This window comes from Spermophilus citellus (assembly GCF_964194105.1).
Source record: "Spermophilus citellus genome assembly, chromosome: 4".
NCBI lineage: Eukaryota > Metazoa > Chordata > Mammalia > Rodentia > Sciuridae > Spermophilus > Spermophilus citellus.
The window spans coordinates 224,693,570-224,712,516 of NC_138185.1; the positions used below are offsets into that span (position 1 = coordinate 224,693,570).

The following is an 18,947-nucleotide window of genomic DNA, read 5'->3' on the forward strand; positions in this document are numbered from 1 at the left end:
TTGGCACTTGGGAACGGCGAGGTCCTACTGCTGTGTGGAGAGAGCCAGACTTGGGGGGGACTAGACCAGGACCACCAGCACCAGAACCTCTCGGCTTTTGTCTGCAAGTAGATTAAGTTCAATGAGCAAACCACCTCCCCTCCAGGACTCCACGCCTTGACCATTCCAACAGGCTGGGCCCAGACCAACTGCTCAGAAACCTGTGCCTGGCCAGTGGCACAGCCTGCAATCCCAGCAGCTCGGGAGGCTGAGGCAGGAGGATCACGAGTTCAAGGCCAGCCTCAGCAATGGCAAGGCGCTAAGCAACTCAGTGAGACCCCTGTGTCTAAATAAATACAAAACGGGGCTGGGGATGGGGCTCAGTGGTTGAGTGCCCCTGAGTTCAATCCCTGGTACCAGGGGCTGGGGATGTGGCTCAAGCAGTAGCGCGCTCACCTGGCATGCGCGGGTTCTATCCTCAGCACCACATAAAAATAAAAAAATAAAGATGTTGTATCCACCGAAAACTAGAAAATAAATATTAAAAAAAAAAATCCCTGTTACCAAAATAAAAAACACACAAAGGTTTAGTGAAAGTAAACTGGGCAGGAGCACTTGTCTGGCCCTGGATTCCATCCCCAGCACGCTTGCACACTCACACTCACACACTAGTAAAATCAATTCTCTGGGTTTGGGGAAGGGAGGGGTTAATAAAGGCCACGTGAGGCCCTCCCTGAAAGGCAGACCCATTTTCAAGCTGGGTGATGAGGACAAGTTTCTTATTCAAGGTCTAAAAAGGGCACCATGTGACACCGTGTCTTCTTTTTTTTTTTTTTTCTTCAGTTGCTGATGGACATGACCCTTTCTTTATTCATTTATTTTATGTGGTGCTGAGGATCGAACCCGGGCCTCACAGGCCAGTGCTCTGCCATTGAGCCCCAGCCCAGCCCCCCATGTCTCCTTATCAATGTTCCTCTTGACCAGCCATGACCTGGCTCCTCACCTGGCCTCTGGACCCCTTCCTGAGCTAAATCTGCTCACCTTGGATCAGGCCATGAACTGTTTCTTTCTCTTATTTTTTTCAGGCTCTGCAAGTAAAAGTTCCAGTTTTCTCTTGGAAAGCGAGAGCTTGGGCCCTTTGTCTCTCTCGCCTCCGAGTCTGGGTAGCATCCGTGTCCCCTTGGTCTTGCTGGGCAGGTGTCTGCCCAGCTCCAGGAGCTCCACAGGACTGGCTGGGTTGGGTGCCCTGGTGGCTCTGGAGTCCTCCTGGGCTGTGCAGGGCCTCTCCGCCTGCCTTCCGGCCTCCTGGGGGCCTCCGGGGTCCAGGGGCAGCCTGACTTCACTCTCTGGTTGCATGTCCACGTCGTTGGCTTCCAGGGATATGGGGGCCCAGCAGGCAGCCTTCACCGAGAGGTGTGGGGCCTTGGATGGGAGAGCGTTGTTGACACCAGCGTCCTCGGGACTCCTGGACTTCAGTGTGTACAGAGGCACACTGCTCCTCTCACCCGGGGAACAGCCAGAGAAGGAGCCAAACTGACCAGGGCAGGCTTCTGAATCACCATCGTAAGAATCTAAAAACTGAGGACAAAAGCCAAGCTGAGCCTGTCAGCAAATGGCTAACAGAGGCAGATGCACGAATTATTTTGTCCACCAGAGGTGTCGGCAAATTTAAATGCTCTGCCTTAGAGTGGATTTTTATTTTTTCCACTACTGGGGACTGAACCCAGGGATGTTCCAGCACTGAGCTACATCTCCAATTTTTTATTTTGTACGTGAATTTTAAAAAATAAATTCAATCAAATAGCCAGCCATGGAAGCTCATGCGTATAGTCCCAGCTACCCTGAGGCTGAGATAGAATGGCCTGAGTCCAGGAGTTCAAGGCCAGCCTGGGGAACAAAGTGAGACGCTGTCTCAAAAACAACAACAACAAAAATAGATCAATACTCCATAGAACGCAGATAGCCTGAGTGCCCGCCAGCCTGGGGGCTCAGCCTGAGCCTCCTTGCTGGTCACTCTCGACCCAGTGACCCAGGGCCAGGCACAGGACTGGCAGCCTTGGCCCAGGAGCAGCCCTACTGACCATCAGTGGGTCTGAGCCCTCCTCCCTCTTGATGCCTCTTCCAGAGAGCGAGGCCTCCTTTTCTGGTGAAGGACAGATGGGGGCCCCAGCAGGTGCACACACATCTGGAAGGCCATCAGATTCCTGGCTACCGTCCCCTCCTTCCACCTTCTGCTTCCTGATCCTCACTGAGTGGCTCTGGAAGTCATCTCATTCAGAGAATGTCAAGTCCCCAAGACTGACCTGACAGGTGGCCTCTCAGTCAGGCCCTGAGCTTGCAGCCAGCAAGCAGCTCTCAAGCGCTGTCCCCTCTCCTGTGGAAACAGCCTCCAGGTCTGCTAGGAGGCCCAGGGACACCGCGGCACCATCGGTGACCAATGATTCCCTCCTCTACCACACCACGGCTTAGTACATAACCCACACGCTGGCACATGTGTGCACACGCGTGCAAGCACGCACACGCAAGCACGCACACTAGAAAGGCCCCCAGGGCTAGGCAGAGCTGAGTCCAGGCGGGGGCCCGCCACCGAGCACATCACGTGGGCAGTGAAAACCTCCCCAGAGACCTTGTTTCCTTTTTTTTTTTTTTTTTTTTTAAAGAGAGAGTGAGAGAGGGGGAGAGAGAGAGAGAGAGAGAGAGAGAGAGAGAGAGAGAGAGAGAGAGAGAGAATTTTTAATATTTATTTTTTAGTTCTTGGCGGACACAAACATCTTTCTTTGTATGTGGTGCTGAGAATCGAACCCGGGCCGCACGCATGCAAGGCGAGCGCGCTACCGCTTGAGCCACATCCCCAGCCCCTTGTTTCCTCTTTTCATTGTATTTTTCTGGTTCTGTGGATGGAACCCAGGGCCTGACACATGCTAAGCCTGTGCTCTACTACTGAGCCACACCCCAGCCCTTCATTTCCTCTTCAGACAGGTGACACTGATATTTATTCCAAAAAATAAAAGGTAAACGTGATAATAGACAAAATCATCTGTAAACAATTGTAATTTCAGATTCTGAAACAAATCAGAATTGCTCTAGTCCACAAGCCACATAGCAGTCGGTACTCAAGAGGCCACAAGGCCCCAGTGGCCAGTAGACAGCACTTACAGACCAAGAGGAGCATTCATTCACACCCTGGTTTTTGGCTAAAATAATCTTTTGCCTTCCCTGTTGACTCACGCCACCCTGGACCAGGGTTACCCAGAGCTGTGTCAATTATTGAGACTGATCTTAATTTGGACTGAGAGGTACAGTGGCACACACCTGTAATCCCTGCTACTCAGGAGGCTGAGGCAGGAGGATCATAAACTCAAGGCCAGCCTCAGCAATTTAGCAAGACCCTGTCTCAAATAAAAAATAAAAAGGGCTGCAGATATGGCTCCGTGGTAGAGCACCCCCAGGTTCAATCCCCAGTACTGCAATAAAAGAAATTCGGAAGACTGAAAATAATCCATTTGGACTTTAAAGCACATTTTTTTTCTAAAATATCATAACAGTGGACGGGGGATAGCTCCGTGGTAGAGTGATTGCCTAGCGTGTGTGAGGCCCTGGGATCTATTTCAAGGCAAATAGGAAAAAAAAAAAAAAGCCTGACTGACTGGATATGGGGGGTGGGATGCACCGGCACTCCCAGGCCCTCCGGAGACAGAGGCAGACAGCTCACTTGAGCCCGGAGGGGGAGGCCAGCCTGGGCAGCCCAGGGAGACCCCGTGTCAGACAAAACAAAGCAGAACTCTCCTTAATCACTGCTTCACTGCTCTCAGGGGACATCACAGCGCAGGACCACCACAACCCGCCCCAAGGGGTCTGGTCCCAAGGCTCGCCTTGGCTGGGACAGGGCTCTGGGGAGGGCCCCCTTTGTTCCCTCCATGACAAGTGACTGCGGGCCTTGGTGACATACCTCTCTCCAGAGAACTTCAGCCAAGTCCACGTGGTTCCTGTGGTGGTTGACCTGCAGGGAAAGGGCTGGAATGTTCCCTTCCTTCAGGGTGGCCACCCAGGGCCAGGGAACTCGGGTGCCGCTGCCCACGTGGCAGGGTCCGCCCTGCCTGGCCCTCGGCTCTGGCGAGGCGGGAAGGACAAGCACAGGGCGGTGTGCAGGGCGGGTCTGGGGGCCTGAGATGCAGGCCGAGCCTCTGCTAGCAGGAGGGAGGCGCAGGACCAGGGGTCAGCCCGAGCCTCGGTGGAGAGGACTAGACCAGGACCACCAGCACCAGAACCTGTGCTCCAGCCACGGGGAGGAGACAGACAAGACGCACCTGGCACCGGCTCTGGACCCAAAGCCAGAGTGGAGGAAGGTCCCAAGGCCCTTCCCCTCCTCCCCCACCCCCCAGACCCTGAGGCCCTGAGGCCACGCCTGGCATGGGCTCTGGGGAGCCACACACTGAACCTGGGGGCCCAGGATGGCAGAGATCTGAAGAAAGACTCTCAAGGAGCTGGCACGGGCCACCCCAGTGTTTACAAAAGGCCATCTGTGCAGATTGAACAAGAGCCACAGGGGCATTTCCCGGGGGGTCCCTCCCACCCCACTGAGGCGAAGGGCAGCAGGCAGGGGCACCTGGAGGCGACGGCGTGCATTCCTCTGCCTCTTCCGGAAGCTGGGCCCAGTGCCAGTGGTGCTGAACGCTGCCCTGATGCAGTTGGGCCTGCCGCGCCTCAGGCTGGCCATGGCGTGGACTTGCCACTAACTGAAGAACATCAAGGGCACAGGGACACAGCACAGGTCAGAGGGTCCAGGGCAGGGGCGGCTGCAGAAGGGCAGGGGGCACACTCTGGGGCTTCTCTGTTCTGACTGGCAGCTGCCAGTAGGACGTGCACAGTGCACTCCAGGGGCCACCGGCACTGTGGCCAAGGCCAGCCTCAGCAAGGCCACCCAGGGAACTTCCAGCCACGGCAACTGGCCAGGCATGTGGGGTGGACACTGCCGAGGCCATCAGGCTTCCTCCTTGGCCAAAACAAAGGCCCTGGGGACACAGGAATTCATCCACAAGTGATGTCCTGGAACCCTAGCGCTGGGCGGGGACTTGGAGGCATCACATGCTCCTGCAGTTCAAATGGGACCCCCCTGCTTTATTTATCCATTTATTTATTTACTTTTGGTGTTGGGGAGGGGGCCCGGCACCTGCCTCAGGCATGCCAGGCAAGTGCTCTGAGCTACACTTCCAACCCCTTTTTTTTTTCAACTTTCTAATTTTTTAAAATATTTTTAATTGTCAAAGGACCTTTATTTATTTTTATGTGGTGCTGAGAATCGAACCCAGGGCCTCACACATGCTAGGCAAGTACTCTCCACTGAGCCACGACCCCAGCCCTAATTTTCTAATTTTTGAGACTAAGACTGGGTCTCAAGTCTCCAACTTGAGAGCCCCCTGCCTCAGCCTCCTGAGTATATGGATGACAAGTGGGCACCACTGCGCCTGGCACATGGCTTTATTTAAGTTTTGATCGTTTGTTTTGATTTTTGTTTCTGCACTTTCAGGGATGGAACCCAGGGCCTTGGGCATGCTAGGCAAGCTCACTGATCCTGAGTTATTACCACTGCCCTATTTCTTTTTCTACTTGTTAGTTGGTTTTTACAGTATTAGGGGATGAACCCAGAGGGGATTTGTTGTTGTTGTTGTTGTTGTTGTTGTTGTTGTTGTTTTAATCTTACTAAGAAAACTCGGTTGAAAAGTGCATCAGTTATGCTGGGCACAGTGGCACACACCTGCACTCTCATTGCCTCAGGAGGCTGAGGCAGGAGGATGCCAGCCCAGGAAAGTTAGCAAGACCCTGTCTCAAAATAAAAAGTAAAAGGGGGCAGGCACTGTGGCGCTCACCTGCAATCCCAGGAGGATCGTGAATTCAAAGCCAGCCTCAGCAAAAGCGAGGCACTAAGCACCTCACTGAGAGCCTGTCTGTAAATAAAATACAAAATAGGGCTGGGGATGCGGCTCAGTGGTAGAGCATCCCTGGGTTCACTTCCCAGTACCCCCTAAAAAGTATTATTCACGATGTTCCAGGGATTGCCAACATGACATGCTGTTCACTGATAAACTCAGGTTTCCCACACTGGGCTCCTTGGAACCCACTTCTGAGTCCTGTTCAGCAAAGCTTTGAATAAACAGAAAATACAAAAAAAAAAAAAAGAACAAATAGAAAATGATGCAGACCAGCCCCTGCCATGTCCCCGTGACCTGGTGTTTTGTTCCTGCAGTGCTGGGGACCAAGCCCAGGGCCTCCAGCTTGCTAGGTAGGCATCAACCACTGAGCCACATCTCCAGCCCTTTTTAATATTTTATTTAGGGCTGGCGATGTGGCTCAAGCGGTAGTGCGCTCGCCTGGCATGCGTGCGGCCTGGGTTCGATCCTCAGCACCACATACCAACAAAGATGTTGTGTCCACCGAGAACTAAAAAATAAATATTAAAAAAAAAAATTCTCTCTCCTCTCTCACTCTCTTTAACAAAAAAAAAAAAAAAAAAAAAAAAAATTTACTTAGAGGCAAGGTCTTGCTGAGTCACTTAGGGCCTCACTAATTTGCCCAGGCTGGTTTTGAACTCAGGATCCTCCTGCTTCAGCCTCCCAAGTTGATGGGATTATCCAGCTTCTCCTGTGAGCATTTTTTTTTTTTTAAGAGAGAGTGAGAGAGGAGAGAATTTTTTTTAAATATTTTTTTATTTTTTAGTTCTCAGCGGACACAACATCTTTGTTGGTATGTGGTGCTGAGGATCGAACCCAGGCTGCACGAATGCCAGGTGAGCGCGCTACCGCTTGAGCCACATCCCCAGCCCATCCTGTGAGCATTTTAAAGGAAGGTCCCAGTGGAGACTGAAATCTCCCTTTTTTGTATTATCTGAAGTCTGTGCTTCGTGAAGATTTCCTTAGTTTCCATGTAATGTCTCTCTCTGCCCCAGCGTCCTGTCCAGGAAGCTAGACATCTCTTTAGGTTCTTCTTGGCTGTGACAGTTTTTCAGTAAAACCTTCTTCTGAGGAAACTGGCTGAGTGCTTTTTAGGGTGTCCTGGGACCAGGAGCGCCCGATTCCCTGAGAATACACTGGGCTTGTGGGTTTGGGTAAGAAGACCAGAGACAAAGCACTGTCCCCTCGCAGCCTAAGGGGAGCACAGGCACGGCGCACAGCATCCTGGGAGCTGGTGACCGCGAGTGCCGGGCTGCTGGAGTCAGCCAGGTGACCCTCCATATCACGTCATCTTTGGAAGGACCTGTGTGCAGCCACACTGGAGAGGGGTGCTGCCTCCTACTGGAGGACAGAGGAGCTGCACAGAATCCTGGACCTGGCCCATTTCTCTATTTATCAACCCACCTTGATTTCATGCTTTTGGTCATAAATCACACTACCTCGTTTTGTCCAGCTGTGGCTGGAACTTGTTCAGTTAGTTCTGTGTCCCTTTGACACACCCAAACCTACTTATTTTTTTTTTTTTTTATGATACTGCAGTACTAGTGCTTGGACCCAAGGTCTCGAGCATGTGAGACAGACACCCTATCACTGAGCCACACCCCAGCCCTTTTGATTATGAGACAGGTTCTTGCTAAGTTGCCCAGGCTGTCCTGAACTCAGGATCCTCCTGCCTCAGCTGCCCTATTAGCTGGAATTACAGGCATGTGCCACCACACCTGGTCCCAAACCTGCTCATCTGACCTCTAATTGTTTCTCTAGACTGATTTAGATAAAAGTACCAAAAGAGTGAAATTAGAACAAGCAGAGGAAGCTGCTCAGCCCTCTCCCAACTTCCCCAGCCTCACCCACAAGAGGTCCTGGAGTCAGTACCAACCCCAGGTCTAGATCAGCTGGTTGACACCAGAGCAAAGCGCTTCTTATAGTTTGTAAAATTTGTAATCAGAGGAGTTTCATGTACCTGGTTTTAAAGACAACTAGATGATACACAGTAAGTATCTGAAGCCCCCATTCCCAAAGCTCTCAGCCCCCACCTTTAGTTCCCTTCCCTGTTCCAGAAGTTTGTAAGCAGAAGCTCCCTATGTAGGTTTGTCTGTACCAGGGGTTGAACCTGGGGCACTTTACCAATGAGCCACATGCCCAGCTCTTTATATTTTTTTTTTTTTTTTTTTTGAGGCAGGGTCTCACTAAGTTACTTAGGGACTCACTAAATTGCAAAGTCTGGCCTCAAACTTGCGATCCTCTTCCCAAGCCTCCGGTGTCCCTGGGATTAAAGACAGGTTCCCTGGCACCTGGTCACACAGGCCTTTTATAAACCTTTGGCCACCGCATTTCACACCCAAAGAGGCAAAAGTACATTTTGTCATGCATCTCCTGTGAGATGTAGGACCTGAAGCTTCCTTGCCTCTGCCAGCAAACCTTGAACGGTGGCACCGGGCTCCAGGTACTCCCTGGACCTACCCAAACACCACCCACCACTCACAGGGCTGGGACATGACCAGAAGGGCTTGGGCTCTGCTAGTGTTTCTGAGGCCTCCTAGGGATTCAACGGACAGAGGCAGGAAGCTAGCGGGACACACACACACACACACACACACACACACACACACACACACACAGCAGGGAGCCTGAGGCAGAGTCCCCGGAGCCTAATCTGCTCTCTGCACCACCCCGACTTCTAGGACCCAAGCCTGCTTAGGTGGGGCAGACACACCAGGGCCTCTCCCCCACCCGTTGTCCTGCAGACACACTGGAGAGGTCCTGGAAACCAACCAGTAGTACTGAAGTCACCTTGGTACACCAAGCATCTGCAGCTCTTCCTGACCACCCCCTCTCAACTTTTCTTTCCTAGCCAAGGTCAAACTGGGCCTTGGCGAGATCCCAAGAGGAGCCCTACACCCCTTCTTATCCCCTCTCCAGGCCCCTGCCCTCCACCCCAGGGAGTTGGCTTTCTGCCCCTCTGGTTTGTCACTTAAGTGACACTTTATAAGCAGCCCTGCTACAGCTGCTTCCTGGACAGGCCCAGCCCCAGGTGGGCTCAGGGTCCACAGCCCAGCAGAGGCCAGCATTAGGCAGCACTGAGGGTGCCTGCCAACAGGGCTGCTCTTGGAGGGTGACAGTGGGCGTGTGGGCGAGCCTCGAGCCCACAGGTGGACCTTGACCGTCCTTGGAGCTGTGAGATTATCATCATTCTCCTCCATTACGTTTAACATTGCTGAAGAGTTTGAGTCATCACCTCGACCCAGAATGCCACCAGACCCCACCTTCAGGCCAGTCCTACCAATTCCAGTCCTGCGCCCAGTCACCACCAAGGATGCAAGTCATCAGCCCCAAGGGTCCAGGATCAGGCTGCTCATCTCTCCATTCCACCCACCTCTCACCCAGGACAGAGCAAATGCAGTTCCAGCAGCTCAGACTGAGAGATCCCGACCCCTCCTCCACCCAAACCACACACCTGTGGCCCAGCAACGTGGATGCTGCCCCCCAGCCTGCCCCCATCTCTCCCCTCACTGGCTTCCCCCTCCCACCCCGCTGTCCGCGCTCAGCCAGAGCATGGCTGTTAAAATGCCACCCCTCCATCCTCTGGGCTGGAGTCCATCAGAGGACCCCTCCTGCCCCCCACCCACCCTGCTCCTGGCCCCAGCCCACCTCCCCCACCAGACACCCCACCTGGCCACCTCCCCCACCAGGCAGTCTCCTTCCTCGGGCTCCACCTGCATATGGTGTCCCCTCCCCTCCAATGCCCTCCACTCAGGTCTCCTGGAGCCACTGTCCTTGCATTTGAACACCCTCACACACACTCACACTTATGCACACACATGTACTCACACACACTTACGCAGTACATGTACTCACACCTGTGCACATGCACACACTCACCTACGCACTCACCTATGCACACACCTACTCACGCACATGTGCACACATGCAGCATCGTCACTAACACCCTCTGCGTCCCCTGCGTCCTGGTGGATGGTGCTTGTCCGTCCCTTTTAACTGACTGGGGTGTTGGCTGCTTTGCCCGCAGCTGTCCCCATGGCGCAGCAGCCATGCCCAGTACCATCTGTGTGCAGGGGAACACCTGAGTGCTCCATGGAGACCTCTCCCCAGGGAGCTTCCAAACCAAATGCACTTCCCCAAGACACACCCCTCGGCTCCCACGATCAGTCACAAGGTCCCTGAGCCAAACCCACAAACACTAGTGGAAGCTGAAAAGCTCCCGGGTCCAGGGCCAGACTTCCTGGGTCCAAACCCCAGGTCTGCTCTGGCCTTCGCCTTCCGGCTGCAAAGGGGAGGAGTGGCTGGGGCGAGGGCAGGACCCTGGGTGCTCTTTTGCTGTTTCACAGGCTGCTTAGGCTCCAGCTCCCATAGGAACGCCTGCCCAGGGTCACGGGCTCAGAGGGCACCGGCCACAGAGAAGTAACCACACTTCTGTAAAGCGCAGCTCTGTCCTCTGAGGCAGGGAAGGCTGTATGGATGGGAGAGTTTTGCTCAGGGGATCCTGGTGGTGGGCGGAGCGGCAGCCCCTCCTGTGCCCCTCTCTGTTCTTTGTGAATCATCCAGACTGAGGTGCACCCGGCAACAGCACGAAACAGACTCAGGCAGGTGCAGCAGCTCATGCAGGTCATCCCTGCTACTCGGGGGACGGAAGCAGGAGGATTTCAAGTTTGAGGCCTACTTGAGCCATTTAGGAAGACCCTGTCTCAAAGTAAAAAGTGGCTCAGTGGTAGAGCCCCCCGGGGTTCAATCCCCAGTAAAGTAAAAAAAAAAAAAAAAAAAAAAAAACCCAGACTAAGACAGAGACCTTATTTAGAAACAGGCTTTGCTGATGTAATTGAAGTTCTCCAGATGAGCTCATCCTGGATTTAGAGTGACCCTAAATCCCTTGACAGGTATCCTCGTAAGAGAAGGGCAGCAGAGGTTTGAGGCACAGATACGAGAAAGAGGGCAGAGCGTCCTCCAGCCAAGGAGGCTCTGGGATGGATCCTCCTCACAGCCTCCAGCCAGAACAGCCAACGTCTGACCTCAGACTCTGGCCCCCAGAACTCTTGAGACTCCACCTCTACAGGTAAAGCCACCAGTTGTGGAAACTCTTTATGGCAGCCACAGGAGACACCTTCCCTGTTCGAGAAAGGACCAGCAATCTGAGAGAATCACGTGTGTGTGTGTGTGTGTGTGTGTGTGTGTGTGTGTGTGTACTGGGAACTGAACCTGGGCTGCTTGACCACGGAGCCACATCCACAGTCCTTTTTTATAATTTATTTAGAGACAGTTGCTGAGGCTGGCTTTGAACACAGTCCTCTTGCCTCAGCCTCCTGAGGGTGTGCCACTGCACCCAGCAACACCTGGATTTATTTATTTTTTTCCAGTGCTAGGGATCAATCCAGGGCCTTGGATGTGCCAGGCAAGTGCTGCCCCACTGGGCACATTCCAGCCCAGCCTCAGGTTTTGAAAGGGAAACATTAAGAGTAGCAAACCAACCCTGAGGGCTAGTCCTGGCTTCTGCCCTTACCCGTCCATCCCTTCCTGGTCCCTAGAAGTTCCCAGCATCACATGGCTGTGGCTTTTAAACAGGAGGAGAGAACATGAATGGGACACAAGATGGGGTCTTTGCTGAGGATCCCACACTCACAGAGCAAAAGTCATTGTTGGGGGGCTGGGCTGTGGCTCAGTGGTAGGGTGCTTGCCTAGCATGTGTGAGGCCCTGGGTTCCATCCTCAGCACCACACATAAATAAATAAAGATCCATCAACAACTTATAAAAACATTTCTTTAAAAAGGCATTGTGGAAGCTGACATTGGCAGCAAGTCAAATACTTGGCAGGTTTTCCTAAAGAAGCTTTTTTTTTGGTGGTGCTGAGGACTGAACCCAGGGCCTTGTGCATGCAAGATAAGAACTCTGCCAGCTGAGCTACATCCCCAGCCCTCCTAAAGAAGCTTTTTAAAAAATATTTTAATATTTATTTTTTAGTTGCAGATGGACACAATACCTTTGCTTTTATTTATTTATTTTTATGTGGTGCTGAGGACCAAATCCAGGGCCTTGCACGTGCCAGGCAAGCACTCTACCCCCAGCCCCAGCCCCAGCCCCTTAATAAAGTGTTTTAATGCCTCAGTAGAACACTGGATAATAGCTCATAAAATAATAACCCTTTTCTAAAAAATTAAGACATCTGTCAACAAGGGGAGCAAAGGGAGGAGGGGGTAGCTGGGACTGTCTCCTAGGAGTCCACAGCCCCAGGGATGGGCAGCCACCTCCCTGAATGGAGCAGGGCAACCTTTAGATCTGGTCACCTGATCCACAGTGGCTGTGGCTGCCCGGGTAGAAGCACCTGGAGGGTAAGCCGGCCTCCAGCCCAGAGCCTTCTGAGCTCCTGCCCAGGGTCCTGGAGTGACCCAGGGGAGGTGAGTGAAGGGCAAGGAGCCTTCTGAGATGGTAGGGAGAGAGCAGTGGCCAGGAAAGGGGCCCAGGCAGGTGCGAAATGGTTCTCTGACAGAAAGGCTTAGCCAACCTACTCTCGAGACCTACAGGAAGAGAAAAGGCTCATGGACTGCCTTTTTCCCATGCCCCCCAGGATCCCAGACCCTGGGAGGTGGCACGTGGGGGCTTCAGGACTCAGAACAGGTTACCTCTACATTGACTCCTGAGGTGAACTGTGGGTCGACCTCGGGTTGACCTAAGGCTGTCTGGTTCAGACCAGTGCTGAACTAACTCCTTGCTGCATTTCCACCTCAAGAAAACAGGTTTTAAAAGTTCTCACTTGCCCTGGGTGGGGCGCACCTGTAATCCCAGTGGCTCCTGAGGCTGAGGCAGGAAGATATCTCAAGTTCAAAACTAGCCTCAACAACTTAGCCAGGCCCTAAGCAACTCGGCAAGACCCTGTGTCTAAATGAAATACAAAAAGGACTGGGGATGAGGCTTAGCGGTTAAGCGCCCCTGGGTTCAATCCCTAGTAACAAAAATAAATAAATAATTAAATTTCACTTGGCAACAGGTGCAGAAAAAGCATTTGATGAAATTCAGCATCCCTTCATGACAAAATCTTTAACAACCCAGAAACAGTAGGATTTCACCTCCACGTAATAAAGGCCACATATCACAAACCCAGAGCCACCACCACACCGCGTGGGAAAAGCTAAAAGCAGTTCCTCTAAGACATAGAACAAGACAAGAGTGTCCACCACCCTGCTCTTGTCCAACCTGGATCTAGAAATTTTACATAGAGTAATGAGGAAAAAGAAAGAAAAAACATACCAGTAGGAAACAAGTCAAATTATCCCTGTATTCAGATTATCTGATTCTGGATACAGAAAAACCTAAAGACTCCACCTGAAGGACAATCAGAAGTAATGACAAATTTAGTGAAGTAGCAAGTGACACAAAATCAATATGAAACTCAGCTGCCTTTCTATACACCAATAACAAATTTGCAGAGAAAGAACTCATGAAAGCAATTCCATTCACAATAGCTACCAAAACAAAAAACAAAACAAAAACCTAGAAATAATCTTCACCAAGGAAGTGAAAGATCAAGATCACTATGATGAAAATCACAAAACACTGTGAAGGACACTGAAAAGCTAGGCACGGTGGCCACTCAGGAGGCTGAGGCAGGAGGAGTGCAAGTTCGAAGACAGCTTCAGAAACTTAGTATGCCTTGTCTCAAAATAAAATAAAAAAGAGAGCCAGGTGTGGTGGGTCACACCTGTAATCCCAGCAGCTTGGGAAGCTGAGACAGGGGGATTGCAAGTTCAAAGCCACCCTTAGCACAAATCGAGGCATTCAGCAACTCAGTGAGACCCTGTCTCCAAATAAAATACAAAAAAGGGCTGGGGATGTGGCTGAGTGGTCGGTGCCCCTGAGTTTAATCCCTGGTACCAACAAATAAAAAGAGGGCTGGGGATGGGGCTGGGGACCTAGCTCAGGGATGGAGCACTCACCTGCACTGGGCTTGAGCCCCAGCATCACAACAAAGGAAGTGAAGAAGGCACTAAAGACGGAGACCTCCATGTTCATGGGTTGGAAGAGTAAATATTGTTAAAGTCCATGCTACTCAGAGCAACCTACAGATTCAACACAGTTCCCATTAAAATGCAAATGACAGGGAAGTTGTGGCTCAGTAGTGGAGCACTAGCCTGGCATGGGTGAGGCCCTGGGTCCCATCCTCAGCACTGCATATAAGTTAATAAATAATCCATTGACAACTGAAAAATACTTTTAAAAAATACCAATGACAATCTCCTTCTCTTTCTCCTCCTTCTCCTCCTCCTTATTCCCAGGCATTGAACCCAGGGGCACTTAACCACTGAGCTACATCCCCAGCCTTTTTTATTTTTTATTTTGAGACAGGGTCTCCCTAAATTGCCCAGGCAGGCCTTGAATTTATAATACTCCTGCCTCTGTTTTCAGAGTGGCTGGGATTTCAGGCATAAGCCATTAAGTCCAGCCCAATGACAATCTTTACAGAACTAGAAAAAGCAATTCTAAAATTCCTACAGAAGCACAAAAGACCCCAAGTAGCCAAATCAATCTTGAGCAAAAAGATTGATCAAGATGGAGGCCTCACAGCACCTGATCTCAAGACCTCCTGCAGAGCTGTAACCACCCAAACAGCAGGGGGTTGACATAACAGTGGACCCAGGGCACCGAACAGAATGAAGATCCAGAAATAAACCCGCACCTCCATCCAAAGGACTCTTACAAAGGTGCCTGCCACACTGCACTGGGGAGGACAGCCTTTTGCATAATGGCTGCTGGGAACTGGGAGATCCCCACAAGAAGACCCGAGCCTGGCCCTGGACTCTCACCCCATACAAACATCCTCTCAAAGTAGACCAAAGACCTAAACATTAAGGCCTGAAACGCAGAAGCTACATAAAGGAAACTCCTCAAGATACTAACATGGGTCATCATTTTCTGGATAGGACCCAAAGCACAGGCCACAAAAGCCAGAATTGACAAGTGGGATGACATCAAGCTAAGAAGTGTCTACACCAAGTGCAGGGACAGCCTGGAGCCTCTGGTGGCTACGCCTGGCGTCCCAGGAGCTCAGAAGTCTGAGGCAGAAGCCCGAGATGCTCCAGGCAGTCTGGGCAACTTAGTGAGACCCTGTCTGAAATTAAAAAGTGAAAAGGGCTGGGGCTGAGGCTCTTGGTAGAGCACTTGCTTAGCATGAGTGAGGCCCTGGGCTCCATCATCAGCACCACATAAAAATAAATGAGAAAAAACAGCTGGACACAGGGACTCATGCATCTAACCCCAGCAACTCAGGAGGCTGAGGCAGGAGGATCACGAGTTCAAAGCCAGCCTCAGAAACTCACTGAGACCCTGTTTCTAAATAAAACATAAAAGGGCTGGGGATGTGGCTCAGTGGTTAAGCATTTCTGGGTTCAATTCCCAATACTAAGAAAAAAAGTAAATAAAGATATTACGTCCATCTACAACAGAGAATTTTTATTTATTCCTTGATTTATTTTTTGTGTGTGGTGCTGGGGATTGAACCCAGGGCCTTGTGCATGAGGCAAGCACTCTACCAACTGAGCTCTGTCCCCAGCCCTAAAATATTTTTTTTAAATTATTTAATAAAAAAGAAAAGTCAATGACCTGAACAGACACTTCACAAAAGAATATAAATGGCCAATAATATAAGAAAAAAATGCTCAATATAATTAATTAACAGGGAACTGCAAATAACAACTTACACTACAGCATCTCATGGCAGTTAGAATGACTGTTATCAAAATATGATATGAAAGAAAAGGGAATTTTTTTGTAAGTACTGGGGATTGAACCAGGGGTTCTTAACCACTAAGCCACATCTCTAGCCATTCTTGTATATTTTATTTTGAGACGGGTTTATTGCTAAGTTGCTCAGAGCCTTGCAAAGTTGCTGAGGCTGTCTTTGAACTTGTGATCCTCCTGCCTCAGCCTCCCAAGCCAATGGGATTACAGATGTGCACCACTGCTCCTGGCACCCCTAATCCGTTTTAAATTTTATTTTTAAGGCAAGGGTTTCCTATGTTACCCAACTGGCTTCAAAATTTGATCCACCTGCCTCAGCTTCCCGAATAGCTGGGATTACAGGTGTACACCATCACATCCGGCTAAAAAGTAACTCATATACTGCTGAAGGGAATGCAAATTAGTACAGCTATTGCAGAGAGAAGTATAGGGGTTGCTCAAATAACCTAAAAATTGATCTGCCATATGAGCCAGCTATCCCATTCCTGGGCTCATATCCAAAGGAAATGAAGTCAGCATACCAAAGATATACCTACTCACCCAAGTTTATTGTGACACTATTCACAGTAGCAAAGATACAGAATCCGCCTAGGTGCCCATGGACAGATAAATGGATTTTTAAAAAATGTGGCATAAGAGCTGGTGGTGTGGCTCAGTGGTGGAGCGTTCGCCTAGCATGCTGGAGGCCCTGGGTTCCATTCCCAACACTGGGGAAAAGAAGAAAATGTAGTATATATACACAAAGGAGCATTAATCATATGCTCTGTCATTTGCAGCAAAAGCTAAAGGACATTGTGTTAACTCAAATGTCAGACCCAAGTATGCATATTCTCCCCTCTGCTACTTGGGGGAAGTGGGGATGGGAAAGGCGTGTGGCCTGGGTCAGAGCATGCTGCATGGCATGTGGGAAACATTATGCTGAAACCCATCAATGGGCACAATTAATGCGTTTGTAATTGTAAAATGGGCTGCAGGTGTAGCTCTGTGGTAGAATGCTTACCTAGCATGGAGGCGGCCCTGGGTGAAATGCCCAGCACTGAAAAAAATGAGAAGTTTGGTGTTTGGCCAGTGCCCTAGGGCAGGAGGAAAGCACAGGGCTGGTAACTGCTGTGGCTTCTTATCTGAGCCAGCTCCCTCTCCGCCTTTTGAACGTTAAGAGGGAGGTCCAGCAGGCCCTGTCTGCTGACTACTGCATCTGATCCGAAAAATAAATACAAGGGAAAGTGCTGCTCACTTGGGGAGGTAGCTCAGCTGTTCTCACTTGACATGTTCAACAGTTCATCCACAGTTCTAGTTCAAGGCAGACATTTTTTTCCTTGCAATAAAATGTGCTCTGAAAGATTTCTTAAATTTGAGCTGGGCCTGTGGCTCAGTGGTAGAGCCTAGCACTCTAGGGTTTGATCCTCAGCACCACGCAAAATAAAGAAAATAAAGGTGTTGTATTCATCTAAGGGGAAAAAAAAAAGATTTCTTAAACTCCTTCTCCACAACAGTTTCTTAGGAGGACTAACTTGATTCAAGTACAGAGGGGAGTTGGGCATGTTCATTCATAAGCAGGATTGAAATGGTCTGCTGTGTCTCTGGTTGCAGAATTTTCTCCACCCACATTCAAAACTAAGATCAGGCTTTATTCTTGTTTTTTTTTTTTTTTTTTTTTTTACGTCTTGTTGTTTTAAATTAAAAAAAATTTTTTTGTTGTTGTTTTTACAAGAATACCACCAGTCCTAACTGAGCATGGTGGCATGCTCCTGTAATCCCAGTGACTAGGGAGGCTGACGCAGGGGATCCCAAGTTTGAGGCCAGCCTCAGCAACTTAGTGAGACCTTGTCTCAAAATAAAAAATAAAAGAGCTATGGAATTGGTTGAATTCCCAGTGGGGCTGGGGGGAACCTAGGCATGGTGGCACACCTGTAATCCCAGCGACTCAAGAGGAAACTACTTCAGGTGAAAATTATATTTTATTTTGAAAAACTTCTGTGTAGCTTTACATGGAGATGCTAATTAATGCCCCAGGTTAATTCCCATCTGTCCTAGAACTTTTCTAGGGGAGGGGAGGCATGTGTCCAGCCTCCCACTGGGGCCGCTTGCTGCTAGGGCAAAAGATATGACCACCCTGGGGCCCCTGCCCCTTCCCATACCCTCGCTCTCCATGCCTGGGAATCGGAGGGAGCCCCCCCCCCGTCGCCCCCACCTCACACCAGGCCTTCCCAGCTGCGGGCCTGCATCTGTGAGGTGGCATCTTCATTGCCAGGGAGACGGGTACCCCCACCCGTGGGTCCCATCCTCACTCCCGCAGGACAGGGAGCTCCATGTAGCCTTCCTGCCTGGCTGCCTCTTCTCGCCCTGGAGGACACCCTCTCCCCAGGCCTGCCCCTCCCACCAGGAGCTCCAGCAGACAACCTGGCTTCACACCTTCTCACCATCTGTCAAGAGCCCAGGCTGGGACACACTTTCTCTTTTCCCAGAAAAATAGCCCAAGTTCAGCCTTGGGTAGCAAAGACTTGGTCCCTGTAGTGGGATTCCCTAAATAGGGCCTCTCAGTTTGGCTCAGGGAGAGGGGGATGCTTACTTCAAGCAGCTGAGGCCAAGTTTCAAGGGCCCTGTTGGGGAGGGCACGGGAGGGTCACTACAGACTTACCTTCTGGATGGGATGTCCATTTTGTTCCCAGAGTGATCACCCATGAGTCAAGAAGGGAGGCAGGTGTCCTGCAGCCCAGGCCTGTGTGATGTCACAGAGATCTCCATGGCAACCTGTGTGCCAGTCCCCATCCACAGCACACACCCCAGGGAGGCACCCGCATGCCCGCCCAGGGCCGCAGTCCCCCAGCCCCACTGTTCTGCTGTCTGACCTGCTCTGCAGCAGTGGACAGAGCCCTGCCTGCCCTGTGCCACCCCCGCTGGGTTCCAGAGCCATAGCGAGGTTCAGCGCTCCACAGGGGCCAGAGAGGCCTTGGTAGGAACTTCAACTCAGGGAACCCTGATGCTCCAGCCGCTGCAAGCCCTTTACTTGGCCCCAGGGCGCCCCCTCCCCTCCACTTCAGGGCTCCCAGTCAAGTCCTCTGGCTCCTCTCCTCCTCTCCCCCTCCCACAGTGCTTCCTCCTGCTGGAAATGCTCCCTTCACCCCAGTCTCTGCCTTTCTTTCTTTCTTTTGGGAGGTACCAGGTTGAACCCAGGGAGCTTAACCACTGAGCCACATCCCCAGCCCTTTAAAAAAATATTTAGGGCTGGGCTGTGGCTCAGTGGTAGAGCGCTTGCCTTGCATGCATGAGGCCCTGGG

The 18,947-nt window shown here is 51.1% G+C and overlaps 1 protein-coding gene across 1 annotated transcript; it reads right to left on the reverse strand.

Annotated features, from left to right (window-relative positions):
* Positions 1-1,026: 1,026 nt before the first annotated feature.
* Positions 1,027-18,727, reverse strand: LOC308648315 (uncharacterized protein; the record flags this gene model as incomplete). Its single annotated transcript, XM_081292941.1, has 4 exons — positions 18,308-18,727; positions 4,586-4,715; positions 3,929-3,979; positions 1,027-1,557 (listed from the first exon to the last, which is right to left on the reverse strand). Exons 2-4 carry the CDS (start codon positions 4,694-4,696, stop codon positions 1,027-1,029), a joined length of 693 nt encoding a protein of 230 aa, XP_081149067.1. The 5' UTR covers positions 4,697-4,715; positions 18,308-18,727.
* Positions 18,728-18,947: the final 220 nt, after the last annotated feature.